At 37.8% G+C, this 14,563-nt stretch overlaps 1 protein-coding gene across 1 annotated transcript; it reads left to right on the top strand.

The window, feature by feature from the left end:
- The first annotated feature begins 11,340 nt into the window (after positions 1 to 11,340).
- LOC143570256 (putative protein FAR1-RELATED SEQUENCE 10) lies at positions 11,341 to 11,992 on the top strand. The gene is made up of 2 exons (XM_077055945.1): positions 11,341 to 11,533; positions 11,598 to 11,992. Exons 1-2 carry the CDS (start codon positions 11,341 to 11,343, stop codon positions 11,990 to 11,992), a joined length of 588 nt encoding a protein of 195 aa, XP_076912060.1.
- The last annotated feature ends 2,571 nt before the right edge of the window (positions 11,993 to 14,563 follow it).

Genomic DNA, 14,563 nt, shown 5'->3' on the forward strand with positions numbered 1-14,563 from the left:
CTTCTTTCCGTCTCCTCCTGCCTTCTCAGTGGCCCTTGCATGGTTTTCGGCAGACTTGTCAGTACGAAATTTCTTCTCTGCAGCAGCTACAGCGTAAGAAATGGCAAATTGAGTAACAGGATCCAGCTGATACCCTTCATTGCTGCTTGGTCCTTGCAAAGTTTCACTTTTATCCTTTTTCGTGGTAGTAACTAGTTCTTCAGAAGGTTCTCGGACAACGCGTATTCCAAGAGGACGTCCAGTGTGACCTCCCTTACCAACAAACCTTTTTGCTCCAGCCATCGTAATCTAAAAGGGAAAACACAAACATCATCACTCAAGGAACTATCTAGTACAAGGATAGTAAGGCTAACAGGTAATAACAGTGGCCAGTTGTGATTAGCTGATCACGTTACTTTCCGTGTCCTATACACTTCCCTTTATGAGTCTATTTGTGCTGGTTCTACTTAAGCAGTTTGTCAAATCAAACAATCAATTATTCCTATCCCTGACGTTCTCATATCTTTCCTTTCTCATTAACATATATCATTTAATCATACACCTTACCTTTACTGATCTTGCTTGAGCGACACATGGCATTCTTGAACTGGCATCTTCTTTCCTTTCTTACTTAAATCCCATTTTCTGTTCGAGTCTAAGCATGTAGGATGCTTAAATCTCTCGAACTTATGCTCTGATACCAACTTGTAAGGCCCCGAACCCGGTAGCCCTACTTTAACGTCGGATTTACTCATAAACACAGTCCTTCAAATCAGAGTTTATTAAAAACTTTTCGCGGAATATAAAACGTCAATCATTTGTTACAAAACATTAAATCTTTTCTTTGATACCATAACACAAAACTTTATATTTAAAACATCTTTACTTCTTTCTTCAGATGCCAGCCGTTCAATCCATGCCGTGTGTCATCCTCATGCTAGCTCTATAATCAGCTCACCTGCGTGCATACTAAAAGTCAGCTACGCTGAGTGAGTTCTAGTTAATCATACAATATCATACAATACCTTCTTACATACATTCGTACTTAACCTCATAACTTTCTTTCATACACACATAAGTACTCATACCTTCATTCTTACTTACATACTTTCTTTCTTACTTACATACTTTCTTTACATTCATAATCATACGTTTTAAAGAGCCTTTCGCCCTATAACCTCACAGATATTATAAGGGTCTGGTCCCTAGTTTTCGAATATTAGAAGGGTTCGATTCCCTAACATCACAGATATTATAAGGGTCTGGTCCCTATCATCACAGATATTATAAGGGTCTGGTCCCTATCATCACAGATATTATAAGGGTCTGGTCCCTAACATCACAGATATTATAAGGGTCTGGTCCCTAACATCACAGATATTATAAGGGTCTGGTCCCTAACATCACAGATATTATAAGGGTCTGGTCCCTAACATCACAGATATTATAAGGGTCTGGTCCCTTGTTTTCGAATATTAGAAGGGTTCGATTCCCTCTTCGTCACCATACAACCATACATCATACCTCGAGTATTAGTAGGGCTCGGTACCCTTTTCGTAACCATACATTATCATTTCTTTCTTCTATTATCTCTATCATGTTCATACACATAAACATACATATCATACTTACCTTACACATAGTGTTACAACCTGACAGTACGTGCAATATCCGAAGATCGTTCACGTACCATCAAGCAATCATTCCTATATATCATATCATTCACATAAGGCATACACTTATCTCTTAGGATAAGCGTATTAACAAACATATCGAGTATGCACACAGCCCCGAAAACATAACACATAAATGGGGCTAGAAACTCACCTGAACACGGTTACGTTCTCCGTTGATTGTAATTCCTTTCTTTAACTGGGCTCGGCTAACTGTATAATATTTACACATATCAATTAACTACTACTACTCGTTTTCGATAACTGCCTTAACACATTTTCCATTAGGTTTTTAATTCATTTTATAAACGAACTTCACTTCAGGCGAAGTTAAACCTTAGGCGAACTTGGAAACAACTTGGTTCTGGCTTGATTCGATCGAATAGGGACATATTCGATCGAATCTGAGGCACACTCGATCGAACTAGACACACACTCGATCGAACCAGCTGGGAAAACTCGTTCGATCGAACATGGCACTCGTTCGATCGGATAGATACTCGTTCGATCGAATACGGATCTCATTCGGTCGAATGAGGCGGAGACCATTCGGTTGCTTTCTTATTCGATCGAATGGACTGGTTCGATTGACTCATTCGATCGAATGGACTGGTTCGATTGACTCATTCGATCGAATGGACTGATTCGACTCCTTCAAGCTGGGCGACGGAGAAACCTACGGGTTTTTCCGGATTTTCCAGATTTCGACCCAAAATCGAAGTTTTTGACATGGAAATGCTCGGGATTGAAAGGGCTATCGATTCCTAGTACTTTTAAACACAAAAGCTTGCATTTTGACACCAAAACAAGGCGGTTTTTGACCCGAAAACTCAAGTTACGAAAATGGGAGTTTTTGCTCGATTTGAGGTCGAAAATGGTTATGAAAACGGATGATTCTCGAGAGGGACTTACCAAAAACGATTAGGAACAAGATTGTGGACTCGGATTTGTGATTTGAGAACTTTCTCTCTCTAGAAATGAGAGTGTTTGGGTGGGTGTAAGTGAAGGAAGATGGTGAAAATGGTGGAAGTGTCAAGAACTTTCGTTTATATACTACGGGTTTGGTTAGGCTCGGGTTGGCTTCCTACGGGTCGAGACAGGCCGAGTTCATAAAATAACTAAGCCCAAGACCCGTTCCTTACTCGACATTAAATAACTAAACATAACTTTCTTTTATTTATTTCCTGATAACCCGAGTAAACTTCCCATCTATTAATAAGTAATATAATTAATATTACCTTTGAAATTTCCGGATGTTACATTACGACTATAAATAGACTCGCCAAGCTAATCTAAATTTGCTCATATAAATCATATTAGCTAAAACACTCTCTAAATTCTTCAATTTCTCCGGCCAAGAAACTTTTCCGGTGAGTATTCATTCACCCTCAACCAGGTAATTAAAATGTGTTTCGTATTCATTTTTGGCTGACAATCAAAAGCCCTAACTCAGTTTAATCAAACATGGAACCAAAATAATGGATTTGATGCTTAGGGTTTCTAAAGAAAGAGATGAACCTGGATTAGTATATATATATAACTAGTTTCATGTTTATATTGAATTGGTTACATAGAGCAGCTGGTTAAGATGTTTTTATGATATGTGAGAGACCCGGGTTCGAACCCGAGGCCAACTCATATATATATATATATATATATTTAAATATTATGTTTAAACTTATTTTATTAATTAAAAACTAAATTATATTTAATAAATTAAATAAATCATAAATACACTAAATAAAATTATTTTTAAATTATATAAAAATTTTCATAAATTAAATATAAAGTGTATATCACCATTTTTTCATAAAACAAACCAACATCCAAACTCGTTAAACCGCTAATTTTAATTCGTTCGTTAATATTGATTCGTTAACTTTAATTATTTCACATTTATCAGTTAAACCGATAAAATTAGTTTAAATCATAAACGTTAATCCGCGTCGTACAAATATCATTTTTCTCATACTTACGTTAGGTAATTAATCAAATAATATTAAACCGTTAAAATTCCATTGAAGCATAAAATATTATTAAAATAATCAAATGCTTTAAAATTAGTAAATGTTACAATAAAATATTATATATTCCCAACAAATTATACAATAATTAACTTTAATAATCCCGTTGGTTAGTCATTAAATTTCTGTATTATTTTATTTTTAGTTCATGAAGTTCAATTGTTTCGGATTCTTTTACACGCTTTCGGTTTATATTTCAAGTTTATCTTTGATTTTGAGGTGAGTTTCTCACACCCCCTTTTTAACGCTTTTATTTTTGGGGGTAGCATATATATCCTATAAACGCAAATCGATTTATACTCAGCTATTAAACTGCAATTCTTATTGTGGACTTGTGTTTTATATGTGCTTACTTGATTATGTGCTTAGCAAGTGATTGCCTCAATAAGTATGATCATACGCCCCCTTTGCACTCAGGACCATTTTGTTATGAGTGGAAAAGGGACCCCGATTCGAGTACGTTGGCCATGGCCAACTGGAAAGGACATTGCATGCGAAGTAGTTTAATTTTCACAAGTTTCATGGAATTGCATGGTTTTTACGTATTTATACAAAACTAGTGTGAACTCACCAACTATTAAGTTAGTTGAACGTATTTTATATATATGCTACAGGTACAAGCATTAGAGGATGATACTTGAAGAAGACAGTGTAAGTCCCATGATGGATCTTTCAAAGTGATATCAATATACTTAACAGTTAGGCGGAAACTAACCACTAAGTTGATTCTGTGTAAAACAACCAAGAACACACCACAAACACTAAAGAAGCTTCAAAACACACGTATATTATACGTCGGGTGCTTAAGCCCTTAATAACTTACACGGGTGAAAAATAAAAATGACAATGAACGAACAACCCTAAACCATTAACATATGTTCTATATATATTCTACCATCTAAGCCCAAACAAACTAAACGCCCACCGCGGTTTACAATCAAAAGCCCAAACTATCCAAAACTAAACTCAAAACTACAAGCATAAACCACAAAATACGACCCAACAATCTCCCCCTTGGTTTATTGCTTGACTTCAGTCTTTTTCAAAAGTGCCAACCGGAAACGTTTAACATGCATATATATCTTCATCTTCTACCTTTCGGCATATATACTGTGACTTCTAAAAAGACACTTGGAAGTTGAGTGTCTTATTTAGGGCCTTTATTCCGGTAATAATTGCCATGGCCGGTAATCCAGCACAAGTCATGCTACTTCCCATAAGAAGTGGATAAACATGACCTCGATTATCATAAACAGCAGCAAGTATTAGGCTCGATTGACTCAGAAAAGTCAAACACGATGTATCTTTGGTAGACCTAACGAGTCCTCGGTCAAGGTATGACCGATAATGCATCAAAACATCTTCAAAACAAAGATCTCTCTGATTGATCAAAAGAATCTGATCAGTCCATGCCGAGAACTTCAGAGCACTATTCGTCATTATCATCACATCACCAATCGCCATTGTTGACCAAACCTGTAACTACAATCAACAACTAAACCAATGATCAGTAACTTCAATAGAAAACAAACAAACCTTCCGAATAATGAATCAAATAGATCCAAAGATCATCGAAAACCCTTCAATAAGATTTCTTTACCTTTCAAAGAAATCTACTTGAGAGCACAAAAGAGACAAGAATGGATGTATGGCGGCGGGTAGATGAAGAGTTTGATGGTTATAATTGAGAGAAGATTTTGGAAGATAATGGAAGTTGTGAGTTTCAAGAATGATCTATAAGTAGCAATGAGTGCCTTTTAATCTACCTGGTCACATCAAACTTGACCGGAAACATTTGCTGACCGAAAACATCTGGCCGAGAACTATTTACTGAGAGTTGAGAACTCAGAAGACTAAATTCGCTGGGCCAAAATGACCTGACAGAGAACTATATAATCCATTTGACCAAACTAACCTTCCCGAGAACCAAACCCACTCACTTAGAAAAAGAACCCCGATAGAAAAATGATTTCTTGAAGACACTTGTTTTAATATGAGTAAATATGAGGAAAAAAACAAAGATTAAAAAAATAAATAATAAAAGTAAAATAGAATAAAAACAAAATTAATTTATCTAGCCAGCCTTCAGAGTATTTAATATGTATTGGGATGAAATTTCAGCAGTTTAAAAATGAGCAGCCCTTTTTAAGAAAAGATCCGAACATGAAATCACATTGATTAAGATACTTTCACAATGATCCATTTTCAACGTTATTTTGACATAGTGAGAAGGTTGACGGCAGGTATTTGGAACTTAGTATGACTTTCATTGCACAAGTGATGTGATTAGGTTCAATTAGGCATAAAGCTAATATGGACATCACTTATTGACCCACGATGCCCCTTATCTCTTCTCAAAGCATATTTGGCTTTCCCCAGATCATCCCAATTTGACTCCAACCCCCTAGTGCTTGATCAAAATTACTCTATATAAAATAAATTTTAGGCTTTAAGGTTGAAGGTTGGACTTACATGCCATTCGGACTTAGAAGCCTTAAATTCAGGATGTTTAGGACTTACTTGTATGCCCCACCCCTGTAGTTCCCTGGTGCCCCTTTAAGCCTTAATAAAAAATATGATATAAAATAATTTAAATTATTAAAAAGATATAATAATTTTTTTTCCGATCAAATCACTAACAGGCTCGTGTATGACTGGGTAATTGCTTTTCTGCCTATCATTCGGAGAGATGTATCTAGGGACATGCAAACATCTTCAAAATGAATCTCCACAATAAGTTTAGCAGATTTAGTTTATATCACTTCAAACTTTTACTTATCATGGAAAGCTACCATACACATCAATGACTAATCAAAAGCCTTTTTAGCTTAATAACTTCACACGTTAGGCACACACAATCAATTTATCTATTATTTCTCAAAGGTTGGATCAATTTTCATTTGAAAATATTTTAAGCTTCTAGTAAGCTTTGGCTGAGTAATAATATCACTTCCCAGATGATAATCCCAAAGACGATTTTTAAATTCAATCACCCCAGTTACCTTCAGTTTTCAGGTGAATGGCTATCCTATGTGTCTAAAGGAAGACGATAGGACCAAACACATAATAATATGTGTCCCTCAAACTCAGCCAGCCGACATAATTTTCAGTGAAAGAACTTAAACTGATAGTTAAATCAAACAATTTTTTTTTATGTAAGTTCAGTCGCCCCAGTTGCCTTCAGTCCTAAGGTTAATGGCTATCCCGTGAGTCAAAAATTGATGACGAGACCAAACATATGAAATATGTCCGTTGAACTTGAGTAATCGGCTGACATAATTTTAAGCAACATAACAAAACGTTTTTTTTAATTATAACACACACACACACACTCTTTTTGTATTTTTCCTTTTTCTCCCCCTAAATTTGTACAGAAATTATGATAAAATCCGAAAATAAATATTTATGTACAAAATGTAACCTAAAAAATACTCAGTCATCAAAATGCTGCATCTTAAGAAACCCAACAAGCACATTAAATCTGGTTGTTCCGACCGGTTTTGTAAATAAGTCCACCACATTATTATCAGTGTGGACATGTTCAAGATGAATTAACTTCCCGTCGTAACAGTCATCAATAAATTGAATTTTTGATATCGATGTTCTTGGTTTTAGAATGTTGAACCGGGTTTTTAACAATGGCAATGACAACATCATTATCACAGAAAATGGGTCCTTCTAGGGACACCTTCACAACCTTTAATACGCCGCGTATAGGTCTATACGCGGCGTATAGTGTACGATCTGACATCTAGCCTGAACGACAGTCATAGGCTTGTCGTATCGTACCCTATACGCCGCGTATAGGTCTATACGCGGCGTATTGTGTTTGTATATTATTGGAGCCCGGCTCCCTCCCCTCCCTGTCCATCCTTTTTTTTCTTTTGTTTTTCACCCTAACCCTCTCCATTCAACCAACAACAACAACCATTTATTTCCGGAATCGGACGAGGAGGAGCCGGGTACGCCGCTAACGGTCATTCGGACTTAAACCAGGTTTCGTTTTATCTTTATTTAGTACATGTTAGGACGTAGTTGTACATGTTGGGACAAATATTTGGTGACTGGTTTAGTTTTGTTATGTGACTTTTGAAAAAGTAAACTATATTTTTAGGCACCGACCGTTATATTACACAATGTCTACTTACTATATAGACACTACGTATATGTTTTACGTTAACACTAGTTCGTCGGGCCGCTTAAACTAGGTTTCTCGTACTGTTACCGTTATTGTTTAAATTTTTATTATATTATTTCTATTAAAATATTAATATTATTATTAAAATATTATTGGTATTAAAATTTTATTGTTAATAAAATAAAATATTATTATTGTATTATTAAAATATTATTATTATGATTATTAAAATAGTATTATTCTAGACATATAATTATTATTATTAATATAATAATTTTTATATTATTATTAGTATTAAAATATTCTTATTATTAGGTACCTGATGTACGCCAGAGATTCAGATGCGGGTGTCAGGCGCCGACGCAAGACGTTCGGAGGTACATTCTTATAGTATAATATAATATAATATAATATAATATAATATAATATAATATAATATAATATAATATAAAAATATGTTATTATTATATTATATTTTATTATGTTATATTATATCATATTTTATGTTATATTATATTATTTAGGCTATATTATATTATATCAAACGGGTGCGGGTTATGTTGGGTGGGTGCTGGGTTTTCTAGAAAAATCCACCAGTTTTGTCTTGTTATGGCTTTTTTTCTTTCTTTTCTTTCCTGTTGTTATTATTAATGTTATTATTATTATTATTATTATTATTATTATTATTTACTTATCAATAATATATTATTATTCGAAATTCGACAACGGGTGTTCAGTTGCATGGCTTATTTGGGAAAATTGACAGTGCGAAACAAACTTTCAATTTATTGGCTGGTTTAGTTATCGACATCTTGAAACTAGTTGTAGGGGCTTACTTGGAAAAATGGCATTTCCAAACGAACTTTCAATTTCTTGCCTGCTTTCGTTATCGACATCTCAAATCTAGTTCTTCGATTTCTTCGAACTCCAACTGTCTTGACCATCGGTCACCACTGACAACCGTAGTTGAGTTCACTCAAACACATATTAGTCGTCACTAAGCTTAAGCATAGGATTTTTATTGCTTTAATGTTTAGTTGTGGGTATTGTAAGTTGATCATGCCGTGTATGCTAAAAGAATTATCGGCTTATATACACATACATATATATAGTAGATGTGCGGTATAAGAATTCATTGCTCGGACATAACCAGCACCAGATCGAGATATTAGTTTGATGAGTTTGAATCTCTCGGATCCGCGGTATCCGCTAACGGTAGCGATAACTGGAGCCCATACTTTGGACAGAGAAGTGGAATTCGGTCATTGCTCCAACATAACGAGCAACGGATTGAGATATTAGTTAGGACTTACCTAAACAGGTTGGCACGTATGCTGGCGTGGGCTTAGGTTCGGTGTTGACGATGACATTAACATGTTTGCTTAAAGCTTTCGTTATCTCCGGCATAATACACAATGAAGGCACAAACTCAAACAACAATCCATACAATAGCATTGTTGTTGTATGGATTGTTGTTTAAGTTTGTGCTTTCATTGTGTATTATGCCGGCGATATCGAAAGCTGTAAGCAAACTTGTTAATGTCAGCGTCAACACCGAACCTAAATCAACGTCATCATACGTGTAAACCGGTTCAGGTAAGTCCGGGTAATACCTCAATCCGTTGCTCGTTTTGTTGGAGCAATGACCGAATTTCCACTTCTATGTCCAAAGTATGGGCTCCGGTTATCGCTTCCGTTAGCGGATACCGCGGATCCGAGAGATTCAAACTCATCAAACCAATATCTCGATCTGGTGCTGGTTATGTCGGAGCAATGAATTCTTATATCGCACGTCTACTATATATGTCTGTGTATATATAAGCCGATAAATCTTTTAGCATACGCAAGATGATCAACTTACAATACCCACAACTAAACATTAAAGTAATAAGAAGCCTAAGCTTAAACTTAGTGACGACTGATATGCGTTGAGTGAACACAACTACCATTGTCGGTGGTGGCTGAAGATCAAGACAGCTGGAGTTTGAAGACATCGAAGAGCTGGATTTGAGATGCCGATACCGAAAGCATCCAAGAAAGGGTTCGTTTGACACTATTAGTTTTTCCCAAGGTAGTCGCTGTAACTTATCAAGTTGTCCATAACGGCATCAGCCAATAAATTGGAAGGTCGCCTCGTAATATCAATTTTTCCAGATAAGTCCTGCTACTGAGCGCCCTTTTCCGAATTCTGAATGGTAATATGTTATTCATAAATAAAATAATATTAATATAAATAATTATAAATAACCAAAAAAAAACAAAGAAAAAAAAAGGAAAAAAAATAAACATAATAAGACAAAATGGTGGGTTTTTCTAAAAAAGCCCCTAATACGCTGCATATAGACCTATACGCGGCGTATTAGTTTGATTACAACCTGCCCTGCAAAAGCTGGGCTAGGTTGTCAACTCGTACCTTATACGCGGCGTATTACTTTTGCTGAATTATTGGAGCCCGACTCCCCTCCCTTCCCCTTTTTCCTTTCTCTATTAAAAGGTATGCTTGTTGGTCTCGTTATTCAACCAAAAAACAATATTACATTTGTACTATATATATCCAGAATGTCTTGGTTTAACCATTTATTTTCGGAGGAGGAGCCGGGTTACGCCGTTAACGATCAGCCTGGCACGTCGTGGTTACCCGACTTGAACCAGGTTTCGTTATATATTTATTTAGTATGAATTTGGTAGTTTTTTTACTAACACATGCTACATTACGTTTTGTCAGGAGTATGTCGGGTATGATACTCAGCCCAACAACCTTATTGTCAGCCCGAACAGTTTTATGGTAACACTGGCTCGCCGGTCTTGCCAAACTTGAACTAGGTTTCGTTATAGTTGTCATTATTATTTATTATTATCACTAGCACTGTTGTTTGAATTTCTAATTTATGTATTGTAGGAGTACTTCGTGTCGGATTACGGGATTTAGCCGGCGTACCCGTCACCTGTTGCCAGGTCGGATTATGGAGGTCAGGCTTCGTCATCGTACCAGCCACCAGTAGCAAATGATCCTTTTTATGGAACCGAGTCTTCATCACACCACGGGCGAAACGATCATGCTGGGCCAAACCTAAATAACGAAGATGAGTACGATGACGACTACATACGCGAAGTGAAGGTTTCGTATAAAATAGATGCTGTAAGACACCGTGTGTTTTGTTTAAGTTAATATTATTTATTTGTATGTTACTTAATAAAAGGCCTAATAAATAGCCTAAAACTGTTTCAGATTTTTGAGAGCCGCGAGGAGCTGGAGAAATGGGTAAAAATTAGAGGACGGGAGCATGGGCTTGTTGTTGTGGTCCAGCGGTCAAGGAAAAACGCTGTGGACCTTGCATGCAATCATGGGGGCTAACCCAAAATAAAGGCGACGATGAGACGTACCGGCAGCATAAAAAAATGCTGTCTGTTTAAGATCCTGGGCAGGTACGACTCGAGGGGTGTCTGTTGGAGGGTTCAAGTGGTAAACGAGACTCACAACCACGATCCCATTGAATTCGAGGAGGGGTGTGCGTCTTTTAGAAAAATGAACAGCGACCAGTTGGATATGGTTGAGAGTTTACACAGGACCGACCTTAAGCCGCAACAAATCAAAGCAGCTCTCTGCGAAAAGTTTCCCGATGTGCAACCTGTAATAAAAGATATATACAACCACACCGCCAAGATTAGGAGGGATGGGCTACTAGGCGACACCCTTATGAAGGTAGTTCAAAACATTTGTAGTTTTAATGTGTACTTGCTGTGCTTGGAATATATACTAAAGTTTTATTTCATCCAATGCAGGCGCTGGAAATCTTTCTCGCAGGCAACGGTTTCACGTTCTATACCGGGAGAGTGACCCCGACGACATGACAGAGGAAATTTTCTTCTGTCATAATAAGTCGCATAAGATGTGGCGTGCGTTCCCCGAGGTGTTGATGATTGACACGACGTACAACACCAACATGTACGACTGGCTGTTGGTTCAGTTTATCGGTGTGACGTCTACATCAAAGTCGTTTTGTATCGCCACCGTGTTTGTTATCAGGGAACGACAGAGGAACTTCACCTGGGCTCTGGAGAAACTTAAACAAATGCTCAATGACTGCATGGAGCCACGCGTGATCCTAACTGACACGGACCAGGCCCTCATGAACGCCTGCGACGCGGTCTTCCCTAATGCCAGCAAAAATTTATGAAGGTGGCACATATCCGAGAATATAAGGAGAAAATTTAAGGGCCTATATAGGACGGATATTGGGACGGACTTTGCGTACCGGTGGAGGGTCCTGTATCAGTCTCCGACGATAGAGGACTACGACAACCGTTACATCAACATAGAGCATCATTTGATACAGGACGATAGAGCAGGTGAGTCCTTCGAACCGGATGACAGTTTTTAATAGCCTAAACATAGGACTACGACAACCGTTACATCAACATGGCGCATCATTTGATACAGGACGATAGAGCATGTGAGTCATTCGAACCGGATGACAGTTTTTAATAGCCTAAACATACGTCTTAATAACATTTCCCTTTATTTTTCAGAGGTATGGCAATACATTCGCAACAGCTGGCTGGATCCATACAGGCACAAGTTTGTAGCATGCTGGATCGACAAACGCCGAAACTACGACGAAACTACAACGAACCGAGTTGAGAGCCAGCACGCAAATCTGAAAAGGTACCTCAGTGGAAGCAACAACTCGCTTGACACAATTGCCAGGCACATCCTTAAAATGGTTGACTCGCAGATGAAAGAGATCGGTAAATTTTTTCACGACTCCCGTTCCAAGGTCATGGAAGGACATCGACAGCACGTCTGGTTGAAGAAGTTAATTAACAGGGTGCCGACTCACGCTTTGGGTCTACTTGTGAACGAGTATGAGTTGATACACAAGTTGCGTGACGGCGGGGCTTCATGCGACCACCACTTGTATTCGTCTTCGGGGCTGCCATGTGCTTGTCGGATTGAGGGATACATAGTTAACGACACGTGTATCACAATAAAGGATGTTGACCCGTTCTGGAGGAGGCTTAATTTTGATCCAGCCTATCCGCCGAACGAAGACCCAGACTATGAAGCAGGTATACGTGAAATCAACGCAATACTGTCGTCCATAGATGACCTAATCAGAAGAAAAGTTTTTTCGTGAAGCTCATATCTGCTATTCCAAGGAGATCTAAAAAGAAGTCACCCGAAAAAATAGAGGATCCTCGGGGGCGTCCCAAAAAAGCAGATCCCCCGAGGCACAGCTCATACACACCCGCTCCAGATCCTCCGAGGCACAACTCATACACCCCCGCTCTAGATCTCCCCAGACACAGTCCTACAACCCATCCTCGTCACAGGAGCCCAGCCAAGAAACCCCCACCCCATCCTCACTGACTCGTTCGTTGTCCCAGTCAACGTTGCAGTTTAAAACTCCTCGGGGACGACCTAAGACATCGAAACCTACGGGAGCTCACCTCGGGTTTCCTTTGATGGTTTCGCCAGTGCAAGTACCGGCAATAGAAATGTTTAGGAGCGTCATTCCTAGCTAGGCGCAGCCGTTCGTCGCAGACATCAAAAACGTACGCTCATACGGTAACTGCGGTTTCCGATCAATCGCCGTGGTTTTGGGGATACATGAGAAACTCTGGCCGGATATTAGGCGGGCAATGCTGAACGAGCTGGAAACGAACGAAGGGTGGTGGAGGGCGATGTTCAACAAAGAGGATGACAGATTGTACAACTGGGTTCATTCCAGCATTCCGTACTCCAACACGGTCAAACCGGCGCCGCTGAGTCGTTGGTTCAGCGTACCTGGTCACGGGCACGTGACTGCTCAGACATAAGCGTGCATGTTAGTCAACTTAGCTGGCAATCAGACGGAATCTTACTTCCCATTGAGAATCGGTCCTGACTTGATTCCGGATCCAGTGGTTATAGGTATTGCTAACTGGGGAGGTGATCGCTGGATATATATCAAACCGGTAGGAGATTTGCCAATACCTACGCTAAACCTTAATTGGAAAAGAAGCGCCGTACCGGCGGCCCTCGAATGGAAATCACTGTACGGACAACGTATGAAGGAGTACGAACAGATACGCAAGGGTTGGCGAAGGGAATCCTCTAACGTAGATCTAGACAGCTTATAGAAGACAATGTATCAATGGATGAAAAGTCTATAATAATAATAATAATAATAATAATAATATAATAATAATAATAATAATAAATAATATTAAATACTAATAATATTAATAATAAATAACAATAATTAAATAAAAAATTAATATTAATATTAATAACTAATAACTAATAATAATAGCAAATAATAAAAATATGAATAATAACTAAATAATATAAAATAAAAATAATAAAAATAACAAATTAATATTAATAATTAAATAACAAATTAATATTAATATTAATAACTAATAACTAATAAATAATAATAATAAATAAATAAATAGGTAGAATACACCGCGTATAGGTCTATACGCAGCGTATTTGTGCCCCTTATATTGCTGGCCGGCTGCTCAACTGCCACTTTATTTCAAATTTCAAAATTCCCGCCCGAGCAACCGAGCATCCACACACGAGTCTATATTGGACCGACACCGACCGGAATACGACACGAGCCGAGGAGATTTGACCCAACACCGACAAGACATGGAGGTAATTTTTTAATATTATGTTGATAATGATGATTATGTTAAGATGATGATGATGTATTGTTGATGATGATGCTGTTTTGTGGATGGATAAAACCGTCGGCCGG

Source organism: Bidens hawaiensis, unplaced genomic scaffold, assembly GCF_021521415.1.
Source record: "Bidens hawaiensis isolate Kalapana, Puna unplaced genomic scaffold, B.hawaiensis_p1.1 tig00024864_1, whole genome shotgun sequence".
NCBI classification, from domain to species: domain Eukaryota; kingdom Viridiplantae; phylum Streptophyta; class Magnoliopsida; order Asterales; family Asteraceae; genus Bidens; species Bidens hawaiensis.